General features: G+C 38.7%; 1 protein-coding gene across 5 annotated transcripts in view; it reads left to right on the plus strand.

Annotated features, from left to right (window-relative positions):
- LOC114031828 (receptor-type tyrosine-protein phosphatase mu) overlaps positions 1-24756 on the plus strand; it is a 958139-nt gene that overhangs the window by 916440 nt on the left and 16943 nt on the right. For all 5 annotated transcript variants that reach the window (XM_027846963.1, XM_027846964.1, XM_027846965.1 and 2 more), the window contains 9 exons: positions 1299-1415; positions 7118-7272; positions 7417-7552; positions 9190-9339; positions 10463-10636; positions 13145-13276; positions 20531-20656; positions 21280-21443; positions 24448-24583. In XM_027846963.1, coding sequence (XP_027702764.1) covers positions 1299-1415; positions 7118-7272; positions 7417-7552; positions 9190-9339; positions 10463-10636; positions 13145-13276; positions 20531-20656; positions 21280-21443; positions 24448-24583 — 1290 coding nt within the window. The remainder of the gene's footprint in view (positions 1-1298; positions 1416-7117; positions 7273-7416; positions 7553-9189; positions 9340-10462; positions 10637-13144; positions 13277-20530; positions 20657-21279; positions 21444-24447; positions 24584-24756) is intronic.

Here is a 24756-nt window from a genome sequence, read left to right on the forward strand (position 1 = left end):
GGATGGATGGATGGATGGATGGATGGATGGATGGATGGATGGATGGATGGATGGACATTAACGAAGCACTTGTGGCAAACATTGTGCTAAATGCTGAGAACACAAATAGAAAAGCAAGACAATCCCCACCCTGAAGGAACTCATACTCTATTTGGAGGAAAAACGCACATGAAAGAAAGTTCACTGCCGGTGAGATGGCAAGGCCCAGGAGTACTGCCTCTTCATAAGTAGATCAAGTGATAGTGCCAGAGGTCAGAAGGATGTAGAGACCAAACAGATTGTAAGGCCTGGAGGATCTTAGGATGCATCGTCAGAACAAATGATGAGGACTAGAGGTCCGCCATCTCACAGGAATTAGAGTTGATGATTTCCATTTCATCTCAGCCATATGAATAGTCAGCTCAAATATGTTCTAGGTACTTTGTCCAGGAGTCAGCCAAGTGTTCAATCAAAACTGGAATTTGAACTGTATCTTCTGACTTGCAATGCCATGCCTTTTTGCATAAGACAACACTACTCTAATGCAGCAAAGTGCTAGAAACTTTTGATGAGGAAGTAGTTAAGATCAAGGCCATTTTCCTTTGGAGCATGTTCCCAGTATGGGTTTGTCCCTTTACTATTAGCCAGACTACTAGACTTGGGACTACTTTTCATAGAAGGGGCCAACTGACAGATGATATCCAGAATGAAAGGTTTTTTTTTTCTTTTATAGTAGATTCAGATTAGAAAGAATGAATTTGTTACCTACTTTATCAGGAAATTCTGTTTGCTTAGAATGAGGTATAGCTATAGTTCTACCTTGGAAAAATTCTGTAGCTATTTCCTCCCCCCAAATAAAACACCTGTGGTCTTCAATGTATGATTTTATAAGATTAAATATATCCAGACAATTTTGAAAGTAGGAGGGAGGCACTTGGTATTCAGGGAAGCTAAAGTATTGCAAACATCTTTTTACAGTAGATTTTCCTTGGCCACTCCCTAACAAAGAAAGAACAGAAAATGAATGGTTATTGTAATTTGGCTATATTTGATATAAACACACTTCACTTAAATCTAGGTAATTTTCCTGAGCCTTGCCCCTTTTGTAATTCAGATTACTAGTTTTTAAGGGAGAAGAAAGCACAGGTGATGGAAACAAACGGACCATCCCCTAGAGTATGTGGTTCAGCAGTGTGTATGTGATGGAAATTCATCCTGTAAATCATAGTGAACTATGTAGGGCTTGTTTAGAGACTCAACCCGAAAAAACATACAACCTCCCAAAAAAGTCCCCTTAATTTTCTTTGTGTTTCCAAAAGGTCAAATGTTGCAAATACTGGCCAGATGACACGGAGATATATAAAGACATTAAAGTTACCCTAATAGAAACAGAACTTCTGGCAGAATATGTAATTCGAACATTTGCTGTGGAAAAGGTAAGTTTTCATTCTTTCTTGATGAAGCTGTGATATTGTAAATATCAATTTTGTTACAGTGATTTTAGTAATTTCTGATTCATCTGGGATAATTTAAATGTGATTCCACCAGGAGGCAAAAAGCTAACTAGAGGCCTTCTCTCGATCCCTTTCTACCCTTATATTCTTTGACAAGCTCAGTCCAATCCCTTTTCATAAGACAATCCATGTTATAGAGCATTGGATTTGTAGTCAAGAGACCTAGGTTCAAATTCTGACTTGACTGGAACCCAAATCATTTCACCTCTCAGCCTCAGATTCCTCACTTGTAAAATGGAAATGATTTCACCTTATACTTAAGTACCTTATGGGATCATTGTGAGAAAAAAAATGTTTCATTAACCCTAAAATTCTGTAGAAATGTTAATTATTCTCATAGGACTCTACCTTTTGCAGCCAACCCAAAAGGTAGATTTTGTTTATTTCCCTAGCTATATAGCTAATGTGTATGGTCTGCTTCCTAGCTGTTTGTTTTTAGTCTACTTGGTGGTATCTTTCCCATTCAGATATATGTTGGTGCATTTTCTTTGTGTTCTTTGCCCACCATCATTAAATGTGTAACAGAAAAGCGCATCGGAAGTTTTTTGTCAGTGGATTCATACAAACGTGGTTGAGAAGTATGTCTCACTCTTATCTGAGATGTTTCTGTTGCCTTGATTATTTTCAGGCCTAGGTTCCAGCACTAACTGTACTAACTTTGGATAGACGGTGGTGTTCTGTTATACATGGGATGCTCTTGGATGTATCAGCAGATTTTTTTTTTTCACTGTTATTCCAATGTTCACTTACCTGCAATTTTTGCTTTGGTCTTTGGCCTCAGATGAGGGGCTTACTAGCTTTGCCTTAGACACAGTCTTCAGGATGTTCATGTTGGTAGGTCATTCTGAACTGCCAAGATTTCACACCCATAGGATTTAGAGCTTAGCAATAATCTGGTCCGACTCTCTCATTTTACAGATGAGGAATCTGAGGCTCACAGAAATGCAGTGACTTGCCCACGGTTACATAGGCAATAAGTGGTGGAGTTATGGATTTGAACCTTGGTCTTCTGACTTCAAATCATTTCCACCATGGGAACAATGATTTTGTCTCCCATTTTTTTGAATGAAGCACAGCACGGTTGGACAGTAGAGGTAGAGGAAATCACTTGTCATTCTTCCCACTCTTTGCTGCCCTAATCTAAATTCTCAGATTATCTAAAGGGCACTCAAGTTGCTCTGTTACTAACATACATGGAGGAAGTTGGCTTGCTACCATGGAGCATCTGCTCCTGAAATAATGGAACCTGGTTTGCTGTACTCCTTACAATAATTTGCAAATCCATATTTATTATAGACTCACAAGGCTGAGAGGGATGTTTATTTTTGTCTGTTATTCATACATACTACTTATATTTTTTCATAGTCCTTTTTTAATAAGCCGACAGGATATTTGGAGACTTTAAAGAATGTAGAGTTCAGGTTGTCTCAGTTCTTCAAGTTCCAAAGTTCATACTTTGATGTTAGCTTTTCCACTTCTTAGCCAGGATTGGAGAAAACATATGGAGGATTTTTCTATGGCTCTTGGCAAGAGCATTCATGAATAGCTGCATTAAAACAGATAGGGATAAAAGACCCTAGATATTTTATTTAAAAAAAAAAACTTTCATCCAAGAGCCATCACTTAAATACTGGGTTCTTTGAACAATAGTCAGCTTTCTAATAAGCTGAGAATGGTGCTAGAGGGTTTGTTTATTTCTTTTCTTTTTTTTTCCTTTTTTTAACCTCTTCTTGTCCTCTTCTGTAGTCACAGCTGCACAGAAATGCTTCTTAACTACCCAGCTATTTTAGTCATTTTCCGTGCTTTCATAAAACCAAGTAAAGATATGGTAGAAGGAGAGGAAGATTGGATTGATTGTTAAAATATTTGGGGAAATCAAAATGATATGTTAGTGATTTTCTAAAAGAGGGGGGCTACCTTGGGCAATCGAAATCTTTATAGAAAACAGATCATTAGCACTTTGTGGAACAGTTTGCTTGTTTTACGTCTTATTTCTTATAAGAAAAGAAAGGAAAGACATACCTTTTTTTGGAAATTTCTGTAATTATGATTCTGTTTGGGGAAGATGGTATAGTAGGGTCATCCAAAGTGAAGCACTGCGTTTGTTTTTTTTTTCTTTTATTCTACAACAGAAGGAAAATTTTTGCAATTTATAGCTTTTGCAGCCCTATTTTGTGTCTACCTATTTGTTCGTAGGTTTCCATCTATGTAATGGAAGCAAATACCCCAAGCTAAACAATATTTAAAGGCTATATGATGACATTTCAAGAAGAGAGCATATATAGCATGTCCCAAAAGTCTAGTGCGGTTTTTAAATGATTATTTACTTTTAAGAAAGAAATCATTGGTTCTTTAAAAAAAAAAACCTGATATTGTCGGGTTTGGTTTCTGTTTTAGGATGTCCCAGAAGTGTTAGTACAGTTTTAAGCTATAAAACTTTATGGCTTAAAAATGCACTAAGACTTTTGGAACATCCTGTATTTAAAAGCTCTCTTCTAGACCTATTATGCTGTCAGCTGACTCTGACTCATATCTACCTCCTAAGAAAAGAAAACCGAGTAGTCCCACTGAAGCCCATCTGCACAGGAAATAGTAGCCTGATTTTACTGTTCCTAAAAGAGCAAGGCTTTTTTTTTTTTTCTCTTCTGTTCTAGAGTGGAGGAACCCAGTGGCCATCTCCTTTTTATTATCTTCCAGTCTGTTAGTATTCAAACGTTATTTCAAGAAAGGTTCCATAGGTTTCACCAGACTACCAAAGAAATCCATGACACAAAAAAGGTTAAGACTCCTTGGGGTAATGGGTGCTAACAGCATTTATGTTCTATCAGCAAGTAAAACCAACTGAGTTTAGCACTTATCCAGAATACTTACATAAAATAGAGAGATACCAAGGACAGCAGGATTTTTCTTCCCACTTCCACCATAGCATTGCTGTCTTGCCTCCTCCTCCAGTGGCTATCTTATCCATAGTCTCCCAATATTCCTGGATTTCTGCCCACAGGAGCCAGTTTCTCTCTCCTGAGGTTTCAGTCTTTGCCAGCATGATAGTGTACTGGGTTGGTAGGGGGAGTCTTTACTCCTACAGAGCCTTGGGTGGTGGCCAAGGGCACAGGTGTTATTCTCATAGTCTTATCTCCCAAACCTCTTCCCTTCTCCCACCTGTCTGCCTTCCCACTCAGCTACTTAAACTGCGAGTTATAGATCTGCAGAATTTAGCTAGCCTAGCCTTTGGACAAAAAGTATAGAGTCTTTAATGGGACCTATACTTGAAGCCTTTTCAGCTCTGTAAAAACTTCCAGAGCTTACCCATTACGGTATTATCTACATACCTTAATGAGACATTGGCATATGGCTTCAATTTAACCTCTTAAAAACATTTTTTTAAAATCCAGTATTTTCACTGAAAATCAAGACATCCATGTTCAGGGTATTTTAAGCTGAGTCATAATAACATACTCATAGCAAATGTCTCAAACTGAAATCTATTCTTGTCTGTCCAATCTTTCAAAGGACGTGGCTCTTGTGAATTTCTCTTTTCAGTATAATAGTCATAGATATCAACTGATGGAAAATCCAACAGGCATGAGAAGATGGGGATTTGTGTCATATAAAAATGAGTCAATCCATCTCGGTATTTTAGGGTAAGAAATTCAGGACCACATTATTCAAGTCTAATTGGATGGTTTAGTGATAGTAAGTAATCTTCCAATGATAAAGGCATATAAAAAAGAATAACAGGACGCTTATGTCAATCAGCTTCTTTGCCTGCTTCCCATTTTCTAAACCGTTAATGATGGCCATAACAGAGTAGTACCCGTGGTTCCAAAACAAAGCAGAAGCAAAAGCAAAAAGCAGCCCATCACCAGTGTCCGAGCTAGATCTCATTGGTGACTGTGACAGATAGCATAGTTTTATACTCAGGAAGGCAAAGAGAGTGCTTTCCTAGAACATGCCAATCTAGAGTAGCAGACCCAAGTCACCTTTGGATTGTACTGGTTTTGAGTAAGATAGATAAAGATGCCCCCACAAAGGTTGGTAGAATCCATTTGCTATCAGGTAATATGGTCATGAATCAGCTCTTTTAGTTGTTTCTGTCTGCTTGTTCCCTCTGCTGTCTCTAGAGAAAAGAACCTAATTTGGCCAGACCACTTTGAAAACTCTATCTGCTAAGGGAAGAGTGGGAGGCAGAAGAGAAGTGAGAAGTCGTGGGTATCATCAGATTTTTTTCCTGATGTATTGATTGGTTTTACTCCTCATCTTTTTTTTCCTCTTAAAAAAAAGTGTTATAAGGTTGGTTCTATGGGGGGAGGAAAGAGACACAGAGGGAAATTTAGGCATTATAAAAGCAAAGACATCAATAAAAACATATTTTTAAGAAAAAACATCTGGTAAAAAAGAAAAACAGCCTCCAATTTTTATGTAGTGCCTACTCTGGTATTGAGTTTGCTCTTCAAAAATAGTGAGAAATTTAATGGTTCTTGTTTTATAATGTTTAACCTTGACGCATCTACTCTATAGTGTGTGAGATGTGTGTGTGTGTGTGTGTGTGTGTGTGTGTATAAATAAACTCTCATGTTCCTGAAACAAAAGAAGATCCTTCTGTTCACAGATCTTGTGCCTTCTCTTTAGTTCCAAGGCCACATTTAGCTCACTAGTCTGCTTGAACTTCATCAGAATAGCTGGCGCCTTTTGGTTATTTTTTCGGAGATATTTTCTGAGACCTCCACACATATCTAAAGTTTTGCCTTTACCAAAGAGAGGAACCTGACAGATTGAGTTACAGCTTAACAGAAAGAGATTGTCTCGTTTTTTGGTTAATGCTTCGGGTTCATTCGGTGAACACTTATTCAGCCCCTCTTCTTCTTACACAACTCTCTGTTAGATGTCATGATACAAGACAATAGCTAGTCTTAAAAAAAAAAAAAGAGTAGGAGACATTGGGTCTATCCTCAAGGAGGTTGCAGTCCAATGATAAGAACATAGATGTCCTTCAAGTTGTCTCTTTCATAAAATCATGAAGTTGGAAGAGGCTGCCAAGATTTCTAGCTCATCTTTAATCAAAGGAAGAAATCTCTACGACTTCTCCAAAAGTGATTATTTGGTTTCTGAATACCTTTAATGGGGAGCTTGCTATTTTATTTTACAAGGCAGCTTATCGATAGCATACTACCTTCTATTCTATTGCCTGTGTGGATGTGAGATCCGTTCCTCACCTGGCTGCTAAATTCATTGAGATACCTGAAAAGAGACAACAGATGATGCTTATTTGGAAGGTGGTACTACTACGACTACCACCACCACCACCACCACTACACCATAACCACCAAAAGTCAAAAAAGGAAGAAAATCTATCTTAATGTTTAAATTAAATATGTAAGTTGATGTTCTCCAAACATTCTACCTTCCCCAAGACACTTGCAAACACCCCTATAAGGAGCTTTACAATTATCAATCAAAGTAAGAATTAATTTCTTCCCCTCACATTTATTAGTAATTCAGCAGGTTCTATTACTTGTACTCTAACTTGACAATTCAGGCGACCTTGGAATTCCCTTGTTTGTTTGTTTTTGCTTACTACTATTTCTCCTTTCTTTTTCCTCCCACCACTATCAAACTGATGGCAGAGAGGAGTTCATGAAATCCGAGAAATTAGACAGTTTCACTTCACAGGATGGCCAGATCATGGGGTTCCATACCATGCAACAGGATTGCTGGGGTTTGTACGACAGGTCAAGTCCAAGAGTCCTCCTAATCCAGGCCCATTGGTCGTCCATTGCAGGTAAATAGAAATTTCTAGGTAATAGTGGGTTGGGGGTTTTTTGCTTTGGTTATTTGTTTCGTTTTTTTTTTTTTGTTTTGTCTTTTTACAAAAAACAAGGTGACCTCTTTTTCACATACTAATAGGCTCTTTGCTCATTTTCAGCGCTGGTGCTGGGAGGACTGGTTGTTTCATTGTCATTGACATCATGCTAGACATGGCAGAAAGAGAAGGTGTAGTAGACATTTATAACTGTGTCAGAGAGCTACGGTCTCGGAGAGTCAACATGGTGCAAACAGAGGTACAGTCAATTTTCATCTCTTCTTTAGCTCTACTGCATGCCCCGGGGAAGCAGAAATTTAAAGAATTAAAAAAAAAAAAAACTATAGCTGGTGCTTTTCTTCCAGGTCTCTAGAAGGGAAAAAAAAAAGATACAAGCCTAGCTAGTCCCATTCTTTTCATTTGTAAATATTAAAAAGAAGGCGTGTGAATACAGATATCTGGGAATAAAGGTTCATAAACACGGGGCAAAACCTAATATTGTCATATATATCATAGCTAAGTGGTGCAGTGGATAAAGCCATGGATCTGGAGTGGGGAAGACCTGACCTCAGACACTAACTACCAATGTAATTCTGGGCTAGTTACTTGACCTCTGTTTGCCTCAGTTTCCTCATCTGCAGAATGGTGATAATAGCATTAACCTTCCAGGGTTGTTGTAAGGATAAATTGAGATAATATTTTAAAAGCATTTTACAAACCTTAAAATAATACATAAATGCTAGCTCATATTACCATTGTCATGTGGCTTTGGTGTCAAGGAAATAGGTGTATAAGCATATACTATAATTCATTTCTATTATTACTTTTTAAATGGCCTGTAACTAGAGGTAGACTGACTCAGACAATTGGGCATGTGTCCAGTAGCCTCTAGAGGAAGCCTGTATTTTATGTACTTTTCCAAGGCTTGCAGGGAACAGCAAAGACCTGTGGTCCCTAAAACCACACTTCCTGGTCTAGCATAGGAATGTGTCTGGTTTGTGGAGGTCATCCAAGCTTGCTTAGCTATAAAATTAAATGCAAGGTGCCTGGGGCAGTTACATTTTGGAGATAAAGGACTCAGCTCATGTCCCCTAGCAAATGCAAATTTGTATTGATCATTTATCTTATTAACTGTGTGTCAGAACACCTGGAAATTACCCTCTGAAATGGCTTTCAGTTGCAAGGAAACTCAAGCTTCCTTGTAAAACTAACATAAAGTACACTAGGCAGAGACTTTAAATGCTACCTTTTCCTGCCTATTTTTTGGAGTGATGATTATCCTTTTTTAAGTGTCATGTAGTGATGCAAGAGAATATGGAAAGTGCAGAGTCCTATTTATATGCAGGGACTTTTAAAAAGTAATGGGAAACTATCCTGAAAGTCAGTGCAGTAAACCGTTAATTTGGACAAATTGAAGTCCAAATCAGTGTAGTCCAAACTGTAGAATATTTTTTTAAAGAATCAGACTATTGGTGATTTTAAGTCCATAAAGTCATAAACAAGATGCTTCCAAATAAAAGTCATGTCCTACCTACTTTAATGAACACTTAAGCATTGTCGTCACATTAATTGATTTTTGTAGATGAGTGTTACTCTGCTGAAAACAGATTGCATTTGGAACCCTTCTCAGAATGTCTTCAAATGCATCAAATAAAATACATAGGATTACTAAAAACCCCACAATTATATTGAAATACAGGTATCAAAGTTCTGGTTGGTTTTTTTCCTAAGTTCATGGACCCTAAGTTTAGAACACCTCTCTAAACAACATTTCTGTCTTCTAAGATTACATTTTTTATGTTAGTGTTTTAAAGATGATACTAGCTTTTCTTTCTTCTCTAGCTACATTGCATTATTTTTCCCCCCATTACTTTCTGATTTAATCTACTCTATCAGGAGCAGTATGTATTTATCCATGATGCCATTCTGGAAGCCTGTCTTTGTGGAGATACATCTGTCCCAGCTTCCCAGGTTAGGTCTTTATACTATGACATGAACAAGCTGGACCCTCAGACAAACTCAAGCCAGATCAAGGAAGAATTCCGGGTAAGCCACATAAGCTTTGGGGGATTCCCCCTTTCCCTCAGCCAAGTACATCCCAAAATCTGATTAATGGAAGGCTCCCTTCCACCTTTAGTCCTTGGTCCACTCGACTAACAGAACTAGTTTTTCTCCTGGAAGGAAAAAGTCATGCAATAGATTCCCTTGTTGAGGTGAGATCAAGGCCAGGCATGTGATGGGTCTTCAGTGATACTTGGAACTGCCAACTGATGTTGCAACTTAGGTTCTTGGTTTCTTTCCACACTATCTTCCTCCTGTTAGACAGAGGCCTTGAATGTCTGGGCAAACTGTGTTTCTCAAACTCTGAACTCCTGGCCATCTGTCTAGCCCTAGCCAGCCTTTATGAGTCATATCAGGATCCACCACAGTGGCCTAAGCTGGCCACCACTTCTGATATTGAACTTTATCAAGGAAATTTAAGGAATACAGAATGTTAGAAAGAAAAGTTTGATCCTAGATACTTATCTGTCTATGTCCACCTCAATTTTGTCTTTATATATCCAGTGCTTAGTACATAAATGTTTAGTTCATTCATTTTCGGTTTCTTTTTTAACTTTCACATGAAACTGTGATTCTCTCTTACACAGTTTGCTATTTTAAAAGTATATAATAAATTTAGTATGCTACTGTCAAAGCTATCCTGTTGGTCTGTTTCCCTCTAAACTCCTTTCTGTTCCCTTCTATGCATTTTCTTTTAAATGTTTTAAGTGATTTTTAAATGCTTTTAAAATGTGTAAGTGCTTTTAAATACTTTAAATGATCTTTTATTTTTTCTTCCTTTTCTGTTCCTTCTTGTCAACACTATCACTAACCTTCCCCTCTCCCTATCCACAAAACAATCTAATTGAAAAAAACCTCTTCTCTAACAAATAAGCATTTTTGAATAAAACATTCATATATGTGTATATATTTTATGCATGTTACATATATGTGTGAAACATTACAAATATACAGAATATGTTTTACATCTATGTATATGCACATATATATGCATATATGTGTATGTGTGTATATTTGGTTTGTTTTGGACTTATTTTAATATCAAACCCAGAATTAATCTACTGTGCAGCTGATGTTTTCCTAAATATCTCTTTCTTTGGTAACATAGACTCTAAACATGGTGACTCCAACTTTGCGTGTGGAAGACTGTAGTATAGCACTTCTACCCCGAAACCATGAGAAAAACCGATGCATGGATATCCTACCCCCAGACCGATGCCTGCCTTTCCTTATCACAATTGATGGAGAGAGCAGTAACTACATCAATGCAGCTCTGATGGATGTAAGCCCTTCTTATCAGGAGGAAGGGAGGAAGGAAGGGAGGGAGGGAGGAAGAGAGGAAGAAAGGAAGAGAGAGAGGGAGGAACGGAAGAAGAGGGAGGGAGGGAGGAAGAAAGGGAGCAAGGGAGGGAGGGAGGAAGTGAGGAAAGGAGGGAGGAAGGAAGGGAGGAAGGAGGGGAGGGAGGAAGGAAGAGAGGGAGGGAGGAACGACCTTTAGCTACAAGAACAGGATCCAAAAGTTTTTCTTTCATCCTATTCATTTGTTCTATTTTTTTCCCCTGAAGACACAAAATATTTTTTAGCCGATGAATTCAAGATCCCACATATCAGTTATGTCAAGGCCAAGGTTGTCTAGTCCCACAGAGACAGTCCTGGAGGGCTGATGAATGAAAGATGTCTAAGCTACTTTTTCTCACACTTACATTTTTAACTATCCAGCCTAGGAGTAATAGAAACCTATTAAATCACAAAGGCAGCAAAATGGGATAATATGGTTTGCAAGATTATTTTAGTTCCTTTTACTTTAATTTGGGAAGTAATTAGCCATGTTTGGCTGGGGGTGGCGGGGGTGAGGAGGGGGACAGGGAGATGGAGATGGCCTGTCAGTATAGTATACAACCCATTACTTCCTGTCAGTCTGTTTACTTCTAACTGAATGAACATTTGCTATTCAATGATGAAAAAGTTAATGAATATTTATTTTTAGTGCCGTTATGACAATTTTAATACTATTGGTATGATATCAGTAAAAAAAGGGCACTTAAACTTTCTTTAAGCCCTCCAGAGCTATAAAGAGCATCTGTAACATTTTATAGCTGGAGTAACTAAAATTCTCACAAGTACAAATGACAAAAAAACAAATTTTTAAGAGCAATGGGTATATTTTAACTATGCTTTTTATTTAAAAAAAGGTAAAGTTGAAAGTTATGCATTAAAATGATTCATTGCAGATACTCTCAATGTTGGCTTTTAAATAAGAACATTATCATCTCTCACCTGCAATAGTGGAGAAATTAAACCCCTCTCCTTCCAGTCTTCTTCCCATGGTTTCTCCCTTCAGGCTCTACTGTGTGCCACTGTCATATTAAATCTTTTTAATTTAATTTAATTTAATCTGATCCTTCATTTGTTGTCATATCACTCTAATCATTCTGTTGCTCAAAGACATTCCTCATTGACAGTGCAAACTGTCTAGTTAGTTTGCCATTTAAGGCCCTGTATAGTCTGATTTCCTCTGACCTTTGCAGCCTTATCTTGACTTATCTTAACTCATCCTTATATACTCCATATTCCAGCCAAAATACTCTTCTTGCTGTCCCCTCAGACTTATCCAGGACTTTCCTAGCTCTGTTCCTTTGCTCATGATGTTATTGGCATGAGTTGAGTGTTTATTTTCTGATCTCCCGCATTTAAATTTACACCTTCTTGAAGACCAGGGTTTAACCCTGCCTCTTATGTGAAGGCTTCCCTGACTCCCTACAACTAGAAGGTATCTCTCCCTCCCCTGAACTCATATTTCATTCATATCTGTGACATATTATGTATTCTATTTTGCATTACAGTAATTCAATTCAACAAGCATTCATTAAGTGCGTACTGTATATTAGATTATGGACATATAAAAACAAAAAGCAAAACACTTTTTGCCCTCGAGGGACTTATATAATCTTAGTGAGGGATAGAGACCGTTCTTGTGAGAATCAAATGAGATAAGATTTGTAAAGTGCTTAGCAGTGCCTGGTACATAGTAGGTGCTTAATAAATGCTTGTGCCCTCCCCCCCTTTCCCTAATTTTTATAAGCAGCTAGGTGTCAGTGAATAGAGTGTTGCACTTGGGGTCAGGGAGACTGAATTCAAATCTGGCCTCAGACTCTTAATAGCTCTATGACCATAGGCAAGTCGCTTAACCACTATGCACCTCAGTTTTCCCATCTGTAAAATGGAGATAATAGCACCTACCTTCCAGGGTTGTGGTGAGGATAAAATGAGATAATATTGTTAAAGTGCTTTGCAAACCTTAAAGCTCTGTATAAATGCTAGCTCTTAGCAGTATTATTTTTTAACCTCTTTCTGCCTCCATATCCTTCTCTGTAAGAGGAGGATATTGGACTTGTTGGCTTCTAAGGTCCCTTCCAGCTCTAAATCTATGCTTCTGTGTTTATTGGATGAATGAATGAGTATCTAAGAGTTTTAAAAGAGACTGATTGGTCTTTAAGCTTCCTACTCTTTTACTGAGAAAGAGGCATTTTATTATGGTGAATTTTCAGAGAGATAAAACCAAGGCCCAGAATAACTATTGATAATGGTGCTATGACTCAATAAGTATTAAATGTAGGGAATGTTTTCCACCCCCTCCCTGTTATCAAATATACTATAGCATTATCATGATTTACCAAAGTAAGGCCATGGTATATTTACAAGCACAACTACTAGCTAAGTGGATCAACCTCTTTCTTTCACATTTTTCGAAGTTTATTGACTTGGGTTTTTCTCTGTTTGCTTTTTGCAGAGCTATAAACAGCCTTCAGCTTTTATAGTCACCCAGCATCCTTTGCCCAACACAGTCAAAGACTTCTGGAGACTGGTATTGGACTATCATTGTACATCTGTAGTCATGCTTAATGATGTGGATCCAGCCCAGGTAAGTTCCAACAGCCATTTTCACTGAGGCCAGGATCAGAGGCAGCAAGGGCTGCACTTGTTCGTTTATCATATTTGAGACATCATAGTGTAGCATGGGCAGTAAGCATCAGGTCGGGAGTTCGAAGATCTGAGACCTTCGAAGCTGAGGAATGCTGTTAAGAATCAGGCAGGTATCAGGTGTGAGAAAGCAAACAAATTAAAAACAGATAAGACAAGGTAAAATCAGGGTAGGAAAAGACTTGGGTCAGAAACCAGCAATACAAGACAAAACCCTTGGGGATATATGTATCAGAAGGCAGGGCTCAAATGTTAGACTAACTGTCAGGAGCCAGGAATTGAAAGAACAAAGTAACACAAACTAAAAAATAGATACATGGTGCCAGTCATTTAAAACAAAAAACTAGGTAGCTTTTTGCCTCCTTCCGGGAAATCTTAATATATTTTTTTGTTTTAGCAAGGATTAGTACCCAACGCAGCTATCTAAGGTTTGCCTGGGGAAATAAATGAGACTACCCAGCAGGGAGGTGAAGGAAGTGAAGGAAGAATGTAATTCCTAAATTGGGGTGACAGGCTACTTTGGGGGATACATAAACCTGGATTTGGAATCAAAGGATCTGATTTCAAAGCCTGCCTCTACCCTTTACTGCCTGTATGACCTTAGGCAAGTCATCTCCCTAAAACTCAATTTCCTTCTCTTTAAAATGAGGAATGTCGGGGCAACTACGTGGCACAGTAGATAGAGCACTAGTTCTGGAGTCAGGAGCACCCGAGTTCAAATTTGACCTCAGACACATAACACTCACTAGCTCTGTGACTCTGGGCAAGTCACTTAACCTCAATTGCCTCACCAAAAAGAAAAAAAAAAAGCAAACAGTGAGAGATTTGGAGTAGAAGACCCTTAAAGGCCTTTCTGGCTCAAAGCCTATTGATGATCCATGACCCTAGTTGTGAGGTAGGTCATTTAAGTAGGGCAAGCTGGGAGAGGTTTTCCTTTCCCCTGGTCCTCATTTGATGGGTTTCTATCTGGCCCTTCACAAGGACATTAAAGTCACTTCTCTAAAATGTCTCTAACTGTTCCCGTCACGTTAAGTTTCTAATGCTCTGTCTCAAAAGCTAGTTAATGAAACTTTAACAATAATCCTTGTACTTGTATAGTTTCTTTTGCTTAAGAAGCTCTCCCATCGATTCTCTCGGCAGGGTAGATGTCCCCCATTTGTAAAGGCAGTCAGACACTGAGGCTCAAAAGGATGAAAGGATTTGGCCAGAGTAACATCTGAAGGTAGAACCCACAGTCCTAATTTCCCAGCTCACAGTTCTTTGGGTTGAATTGCCCTAACTCTGAAAACTACCCCTACTTCTTCCTTCCCACCCAGTCTCCACCCCTAGTAATAGGTACTCTGGGGCTCATACTTGTTTTATTTATTTATGACTTTGGGTAAGTTACCAACTTCTCTGAGCCTCGATTTCCCCATCTGTAAAATGGGAATGATAATACTTGTACTACCTATCGTGAAGAGTTTTTTTTTCAACAGGCATTTATTAAGCACTAAAGAAAGACACTCCCTGCCCTCAAAGAGCTTATATTCTAGTAGATAAAGACAACGTATAAAAGAAAATGGAGGGGCAGCTAGATGGTGCAGTGTCCTTCCTGAAAATGAGGATTCTAAGAGAAACTAACCAATCAAATTAGATAACAGCTATAAAGGATATTATAAAGCAGTATATAAATTCCATAAAAAATATGAAATGTCATATAGAAATATAAAAGCAGTATATAAATGGAAAGAGCGCTTGACATCATATCCCCAGGCTCAAATCCATTGGAGCTCCAAGGTGGTTGATTGTGGGAAATCATTTCTCTGAGCCTCGTTTTCTTCATTCAGTTGAAGAATCTGTGATCGTAATGCAGACACCATCTTCCTCACAGAGTTCTTCCAAGAATCAAGTGAGACAACATGAGTTCTTTATTAACCACCTGCGAAGGCAATATCAATGCTATTTGTTTAGATTTTTTCCCTTTTTTTTGACTGGCACAAATCCTAAAACATACTAAAACATTGCTTTCTATCCAAGTCAATTAAAAAATAAAGACTTGGAGTCTTTGACATGCTCTTTTGAACAAGTGTCTGAATTCTAGGCATTCATCCCAAGCGCTAAAGGTCTAAGCCCTAACACTCATCACCTACTCAAGGAATGGTAGGGAAAGAGAAAAGAACTTCAAACTAGTATTCAGGACACAGAGGTGATTTTCAGAGTGTAGGAAAAGAGACTCTGGGGAGTCAGTCTTTTAGGAAACGCTAAATAGAGCATTTGAACTTAAAAGCTATTGCAATTGTACAAGAATAGCTCTTGACTCCTTTAAGTATTTATAGGTCCAGTTCACGGAAGTGTTATGCACCATTAAAGCCATTTTCTACACAGTTTACTTGGGCAAAGCATGGAATGCAGTATGTCAGGAGCCAAACCCCAACTTAGAAAATTCATATTTCTCCACTCCAAGTAAAAGACAAGCTTTTTATTAGGAAGTTGAACTGAGAGAGCAAGCAAAAATCAAAACCAACCGCATCAACCAAAAACCAGGCAGAGCAGCTCAATGCACATGGTACAGGTTTTATCACTGTCTCAATACCCCATCACGATGCCTGCTAATTTTAACAGTTGGTATCCTGGGATATCAAAAAAAGAAAATAAGCATCAGCAGGCTGTAGTTTTTACATGGCAGCTTTACAAATGGATGGTAATAGTGTTTAAAAATAAGTAAATATAGTTTTTTGTAATTGTGAACTGTTGCAACACAAAAATTACAACAACAAAAGACATTTTCCATTTTCATTTTTAATCAGAGAATCTAAGGTTTCCCTTTGACTACAGTTGATAGATATGTGCCAGGTGGTCCATTTTTGTGTATATAAGATTAAAATTGACTTTGTTTACTCTGATGAAAAATTGTCAAGACCCTGTGATAAATAGCATCCATTTTAAAGCTTCAACAGGCATGTTCTGCAAAAGTATGAAGACCTTCATTGTTTGCTGAACATGTTTTACCTGAGATGATTTAATATACTTTGTATTCCAGCTGCCATAGACACAGGCTGTAAGACAGGCTTTTTAGATTTACTCTCCCTATCTCCACACCTCAAAAAAAAATTACTTAGATGTCATCAAAAAGATAAAGGTTAATGACAGGCCTGGAAGAGTCAGTGACATGCATTAGTTCAAAATTCAGATATTGAAATTCAGATTTTATATCATAATCATCTCTGAGAATTTCAAGCAACACATATTCAAGTTTCCCTTGCTTGGAGGAAGTCGATAGGGTTGGTGGGTTCTTTGCCCAGAGCCTGGAGTCAGGAAGTCTTGAGCTAAAGTCCAATGTGAGCCACTTCTTAGCTGTGTAACTCTAGACAAGTCACTTCATCTCTGTTTGCCTCAGTTTCTTCAATGTAAAATAGGGGTAATAATATTACCTATTTAATAGGATTGTTGTGAAGATCAGAGGAGGTGATATTATGTAAAGCGCTTGGTCTGGAATATAGTAAGTGTGTAGTAAATGTTTACTTTTCACCTTCCCCTTGACTGACTTTCTTTGAATCTCATCTATTAGTGGAGCCTTTGAAAAACCTAAGCCTCCCCACACAATGCCACTCCATTCTGAATTCATCAGTGCTTTAGATTTAGGCAAAAGAAATAGACTTATAACTCTAACCTCAGAGATTAGTGTTTCAAACCTTTAAAAATTGTGTTTTCAGCTTAAAGCTACTTCAAGGTGGCATTGCTGGGCATGCACTGCCATGCTACTGTAATTACACAGATATGGATCTAGGAAGAGTCTGACCTGCTCATAAAAATGTCCAAAAATCAGTACTGACTTCTGAACCTGGTTTAAAAAAATCCTTCTCTAAAATAATCATCAGTTATGGTGCTATCCCTACCCAGAGTGCAGAGGCTTTGCTGTTAAAAGATATGTGTGGGTCTCTGAGGTCTTTTAAATATTTTAATTGAAGGCACTGGGAACTCCCCAGAGCTAGATAGGAGCTTCTATTAGCATGCAAATGTATTTGGGGGATCCCTGGATAGAAATACTGTTAAGAGATATAGTGGCCCAACTGGGAGGGCGGAGTTGTAGAGGGCTAAAGGATGCTCATGGAGAGAAAAGAAGAGAGATGGAGAGAATATATGGAGAAGAGGAATATGAGGAGCAGGATACAGAAAAGTCCAGGATGTGCTTATGCAGAGCTCAGAGGCTTGCAGAATTGCCTTTGAGCAAGTCAGAGAAAACACCTGCTTGGTGTTTGGAATTGCCCTCAGGAAACTGGATGTGTTCATTGGTTTAGTGGGTCGCTGCTAGCATAACCATTTTGACCAGGGGTAGTGCTGGGGTCTAGGCTGAAACAGACCTTTCTTCTCCAAAGACCATGTACTGGTTAACAGTAATAGCCCAGCAGAAGCTAGTTAGGGGAAGAAAGATACATAGGTATGAAGAATCATAACCCCACATGTCAGTCTAGAGGGTGGAAAAGGTCTTTGAACAGAGGGTTGCAACATGGTAGGTAGGAAGGAATTATTTTATGTCTTAATCCAAGATTGGAATCCTGTCTCAATCACTCACAAGCTGTGTGACCTTGAATAAGTCACTTAACCTCCAGAGCCTCAGTTTCCTCATCTGTAAAATGAAGGCACCTTTCATGGCTCCTCAGATCCTTTACATCTCTAAATCAATGATCCTAAGATGTTTGAAGAGTGTAAAAGTAGAAGTGATTTACTTCAACTGTATACGGTTTGCTATAAAGAAAGCTGGTGAAGGATTTTTTTTTACCCACAGCAATTCACAAAAACTCTCTACTAAAATACAGACTAGGGTTTCTTCAACTTTTTCTGTCATGGAACCCTTTGGCAGTCTGCTGAAGCCTATGAACCCTTTCTCAGATATATATTTTTAAATGTAGAAAATAAAATGCATAGGATTTGTAAAGGAAATCAAGGTAACTAGGTGGCACAGTGGATAGAGCACTGAGCCTGGACCCAGGAAGAACTAAGTTCAGATCTGGCCTCAGACACTTACTAGCTGGGTGACCTGGGCAAGTCACTTCACCCCATTTGCCTCAGTTTCCTCATCTATAAAATGAGCTGGAGAAGGAAAGGACAAACTACTCCAGTATCTTTGACAAGAAAACCCCAAATGGGTCACAAAGAGTCAGAGGTGACTGAAATAACTGAACAACAACAAAACAGAAGAAATCAATTCTATTGAAATAGTTGTCAAAAAATAAAGTTCACAGACCCCAGGTTCAGAACCTGGGGAGGGGTTCTGATCTATGTTTCCAAAGAAGATGCCAGTAATGCCAGTAATGGTTCATACATGCAAAACCCTCGATGACATAGCAAAATTAAGTTGAGCACTTGTATCATCCTTGTGTTGGACTTCAGAAGACAAGATGGGAAAACGTGGGTATGACTGGGGAATAAGACACAAGAGAGAAAGGGCATAGCTTTAAGAGAAAAACAAAAAGATCTCCTTTTTAAGTCTTGGGTGAAGCAGCAGAGTGACCCAAGTCCACTCTGACATAAAGTATAGACCTTTTTAAAAACTTAGAAACATAGAAGGAGTTGTTTGTTTGTTTTTGTTTTTATTCTATCCTTGAACTGACTTAGTGGAGGGAAGGGTAATCGAGTAGATGCATTTTTAAACTTTTGATGGCTTGTCTTTTCAGAAAGAAAATTATAAGGAAAACTTGGCACTGCCTTATACGGCCCAAGTGACTTTCTCAAATTCAAAGCCTGTTTCCTGGGCGAAATACCTCCTCTCACATTCTCATCTTACCCTAGGTCATAGTCCAGTAAACAGTGCCCTCTGAGGATTTTTCACGATACCCACAAGTCATCATAATACATTGCAGAGCTCATCTGCAGAGATAACAAGATTATCTTGAAAGTTCCAACCAAGCCAGAATCCCAGTCTTATCCTACAATAGATATAAACCCTCAGATAATCTCAGAGTAACTCTAGTCTCCTGGGTATCTCCCAGCCTGAGAATTACTTTTAATTGTAATCTACACATATTAGGCTCTTATAATGGTAGGTGCTTGGGAAAATACAAAGTTTAGATAGGGGTAGCTAGTTGGTATAGTGGATAGAGCACTGGGCTTGGAGTCAGGAAGATCTGAGTTCAAATCCAGCCTCAGACACTTCCTAGCTGTGTAACCCTGGGCAAGCCATCTCATTGCTCAGTTTCCTCATCTGTAAAATAGGAATAATGATAGCATCAACTTCCCAGTGTTGCTGTGAGGATCAAATAAGATAATAATTCTAAAGTGCTTAGTACAGTGCATGGCACATGGTAAATGCTATGTGAGTTAGCTATTGTTATTATCATTGTTGTTCAGTCATTTCAGTCATGTCTGACCCTTCGTGACACCATTTGGGGTTTTCTTGACAGAGATACAGGAGTGATTTGCCATTTCCTTCTCCAGGTCATTTTATAGGTGAGGAAAACAGGGTGAAATGACTTGCCCAGGGCCACACAGTGAGTAAATGTTTGAGATCAGAGTTGATCCTAGGAGAATGAGTCTTCCTGACTTCAGGGCCAGCACTCTATCCACCGAGCCATCTAGTTGCCATTATTGTTATTACTACCACTATTATTATTATTAGATAAGATCCAACCTCTGCCCACTTTACCCACCAATCTCAGCCAGAACTGGACTGACCTTCTGCGTGGCAGGGAGTAAAGTTCATTGGGTTGTTTCTTTTCATGTAAGATTTTCATCCCAAAGTAGATCTAGCTCCCTAGAATGAATGAATGAATGAATGAATGAATGAACGAATGAACGAATGAACGAATGAAAAGCATTTACTGAGCATTTACTATGTGTCGAGTTCTGCACTAAGAATGAGTACAGCATGTCACAGGTTAGGGTTGTAAATTGACTGTTCCAAATGAATATCTCAATCCAAAGGACTTGCTAGAGATTAGAGTACTAGGTAAGAGAGATTTAATTACCATTCATTACACAGTCATGTGAAGATAGTCTGAAGCCAGTTATTCCCTAAGGACTAGGGCCCATCAGCAGCATGAAAGAGAGAATCAGTGCTGTTTTTTAGAATCAAGTGGGAGAGAAGTAACTCCATTTAAATGATGCTTTAGAGATTAAAGAACAGGAGTGTTTCTCCTGTGGGGCCCTTGTTCAAGCCACTAGAGTAAAATTTCTCCTATAATTCATTAACCTCATATTTCTACACATTTGAATCCAGCTATGTCCCCAGTACTGGCCAGAAAATGGAGTTCACAGACATGGCCCCATCCAAGTAGAATTTGTCTCTGCTGATTTAGAAGAGGACATCATCAGCCGAATATTCCGAATTTATAATGCATCCAGGGTAAGGATCACATCCAGTTTGGCCTACCTCACTTTAGGTCTCAGTTGGTATAGAAGGCAAAAACCTGTTTTGTTTTTTCTGATAAGCAGAGGAAGACTTGATTAAAACCTACAGCAAGGTTTAATCAGGATTAAAAATTAATGCAATATTGATATCTTTTCAAGGTTCAAATAACTAAACAAGACAATTTTCCCCTTACATGAAATGCAGAGTTAAGTGTCCCTGACCTACTCCACACCTCTCATGCACAGATCCTCAGATTATAACTTATTCTTCCCCTTCAGCTCACCTGTGATTAAAGTAAAGCCATTTTTCTGACCTGTGGACAATCTGTTAAATCCTTATTCCTTGACATTTTGCTCTGGGTTCTTGCAGGAGTGCAAGTATTCTGCTCCACTCTTATTTTCCCAGCCTGTCATTTAAAGCACCTGGTTCTTTATAACACAAGAAGATTAAAAATCATAACTCTCCAGGCCAGTGTACACTGTCTTGGTTATTTATAGGCAATGTCTGATTTAATAACGTTTCACTTTGATAAAAAGATCAAATAAGGGAAATCAGCCCATTGGAATTCAAAGTAAAGAGTACCTATTCCTCCGTGATTGTCATCTGATTTTCCACAGCCCCAAGATGGATACCGGATGGTACAGCAATTCCAGTTCTTGGGCTGGCCAATGTATAGGGATACACCAGTGTCCAAACGCTCCTTCTTGAAGCTCATACGCCAGGTGGAGAAGTGGCAAGAAGAATATAATGGCGGTGAAGGACGGACAGTCGTGCATTGTCTGTAAGTACGGAGAACAGAGGTTTTGAAGGAAGAAGGTAGGAAGGAAGGAAAGAAAGAAAGGAGGAAGAAAGGAAGGAAGGAAGGAAAGTCATTCTATCTGCCAGGACCAGGACCTATTGAGAAATCAAACAGCAGACTTTCCTATTTGTGTCTTTTTTGGTCTTTTACTCCCATTAAGAATCTATGTAAAGACATATCCTGAGAAGGTCTGATGTAGGCAGATGGTTGTGCTTAACCCTACTGATAATAATGATTAATAACAGCTCACATTTATGTATACCTTTAAGGTTTGCAGAGCATTTTACATATATAATCTGATTTGATCTTCACAAATCCTCCTTCTTGAAGCTCATCTGCCAGGTAAAGTAGTGACAAAAAGAACATAATGGCTGTGTTAAATAACCTGCCCAGGTTTATACCATTACTAAATGTCTGAGAGGAGACTTGAACCTAGGTGTTCCTGACTACAAATCCAACGCTTTATCCACTCTACCACCTAGCTGCCTCTTATGTGAAGGTAGCGTGATGAAAGGGGCAGATTGTGATGCTGTAGGTGGAGGACACAGTGTCTGCTCAGCAATTTTAATGGAATTGTTGCTGCCTAATACATTTTGAAGCCTCTCGGCAAAGCTGATGTAATATTATTGTTGCTACTATTAGTATTAACAATGATAATAACCACCTTGCTTTTGTCTACTTCTCAAAGCCTTTTTCCATTTATTATCTCATTTGAGATAATGTGTAGCTAGCCAACCAGCTGTCATTTGGAGCATTTGTGAAAACTTCAACAACCAGATACTTTTAATTTTCATTGCTTTCTCAATGGGAAGCAGTTATGATTACACAATGAAGCTTCCTACTGAAGTACAAATGAAGTTGATCTGATGTTAGGGTTGGCCCTAGGCAAAATCACCTGGTAACAAAAGTAGTCTTCCACCCTCCAACACTCCCAGATTCCCAGGACCTCCATGGGGTCCCTGGCAGTCCCCAGATGTGTTCCTTCTCCTTCTTTTCTCATCCTTATCCAGTCTTAGTTCATGTACGCTCTATTCCAAAGGGAGGCATTTTCATCTACTTGTCCCCATGTAGTCTGGTCCAGGCCTATCGTAGGCCATTCCATTAACTCAGTCGCTCAGACTGTCATATAGATAGCAACCCTCTATTTTACAGGGCCAGTACCTCAATGACTCCAAAAGATGGTGTGAATAAACAGCAGCTCCTGAATTTCTTCTTCCTTTCAGAAGGGAATCTTCTCTCTAGGAATTAAGCCCCTCCTAACTGACCTTTGTTTCATGAACAGCCATGAGAAGTCCAGCACTTCTCAGAAATCTATAAGAATCCTGAAGCCACCAGACCCTACCACCAGTACTAATGCCATATAATACAGTGAAAAGACTCCTGGCCATGGGCCTGTTTTTTTATCTTTAAAATGAGGAAGTTGAACTAACTGGCCAAAAAGTTGAGATGAGTTCCTTCCAGCATTAAACCTTTGGTCTGGGTTTCCCATTTATAAGCTTACCCCTAGCATTAAGTAGCAACTGAAACTTAGAGGGACAGTGAGAGTGAATTTACGATGATGTACTGTCTGAGTCACTCAAATTTTAGACGTACAATAATTTTATCATCTATGCCAAGATTGAAAAATAAGAAGAAGAAAAAAAGGTTTGGAATGAAGAGATAATATACATAGAGGAGTAAAGACTGTAGATCTGGGAGGGACCTTAGAGATATCCAGTCTAGACAGGGGTTCTTAATCTTGGATGGATGGACCCGATGGAAAGATTTCAAGAGGTCAAACTTGGTTTGTCAATATTCTGATAACTATATTTCAATAAAATTAGTTTCCTTTTTAGTCCTATGTATTGTATCTTATGCATTTAAAAACATTCTTCTAAGAAGGGATCCATAGGCTGCACCAGACGGCCAAAGGGGTCTATGCCATGAAAAAGGCCAAGAACCCCCTCATTAATTCAGCCTCCTCAATTACAGATTTTGCAGATAAGGAATTTGATGTCCAAAAAGGTTCAGTGATCTTCCCTAGATTTAAACCAAAAGTATCCTCGTAAGATCTAAACCAAAGTATCTCGATTCCAACTCTTGTGCTGTTTCTTACCATATCACCTGTTGATCTTTAAGTAGAACATGTATGTGAATGTATGTACAATCCTCAGAAACAAGATAAGTGTATTTGAATTAGAAATCTGGCCCTTGACCCATTTTAAATGTTTTATCTCATAGCTTCAAGGAAATCAAAATGAGAAATACCTTCATTATATAGTAGCTTAAGCCTGTGCTGGTTGAAATGTAGAAAAAAAAAAAAGTTTTCTATATCGACTCATTAAGAAACCAGTTTCTACTGGTGTTCCCTAAAACTGGGAACATAAGAAAGGAAGTGTCTAGGAGGAATGAGAGGGAAAAAAAAAAACAACCTCCCTGGAATATATCCCATCCTTTCTTCTCTCCAAGGTAAAAAGCATGACATTCAGGATAATGTAGCTCCACCTAATGGTTATGTTCAGAGAGAACTCACCCAAAGATAATAAACCACCAAGTGCTTTGAATTGAATGTCCTTTTAGAATTCATTCAGAGGGATAGATACGTGGGTAAGAAGGCCTCAGATTCAGCAGCTGTCTTAGGCACAGAAGCAAGCCCATGTAGGAAGCCCATTTCCTTCCTTAGTTTTCTTTTGGTAACCAGTTGTTTGGGTTCTGTGGCATCATGGCCTTATATGGTCCTGATACAAAATCAGGCTGGGACCCAGACTCTTTCAGATAATCACTCACAGGTAAGCCGTGTGGCAAATACTGTGGAAAATTGACCCCATTATCTCTAATTAGAAGTAATGGCTTGGGTGGAGAGTTTACACTAGCTCAAAAGGCTATCCTAATTATTGGTTCACCAGTGTTTGAATCAGATATTTCCATAGGCTGCCCAGCACAACTGGGAGGAAAAGGGAATGTAAGGGCAAAAAGTAATCAAGCTACTTTATTCCCTTTATTCCAGGAATGGAGGTGGCCGCAGTGGGACTTTTTGTGCAATCAGCATTGTTTGTGAAATGCTCCGGCACCGGAGGGCAGTTGATGTCTTCCATGCTGTGAAGACACTGAGGAACAATAAACCTAACATGGTGGACCTTCTGGTAGGCACTTTCTAACTGTACTGTTAAATTGAAAATCTCCCCTATTATCACCCAGTCCCTGAGATCTCTAAGCTTTTTCACAAAGGAAGAGAGTCATTTTCAAAAGCATAATGTAATCACTTCACTTGTAATGGTTTTTCTTTTTTTAAAAAAAAAAAAAAATCTGCTTCTTC

The sequence above is a fragment of the Vombatus ursinus genome, unplaced genomic scaffold, assembly GCF_900497805.2.
Source record: "Vombatus ursinus unplaced genomic scaffold, bare-nosed wombat genome assembly UNPS02015255.1, whole genome shotgun sequence".
Classification (NCBI taxonomy): Eukaryota; Metazoa; Chordata; class Mammalia; order Diprotodontia; family Vombatidae; genus Vombatus; species Vombatus ursinus.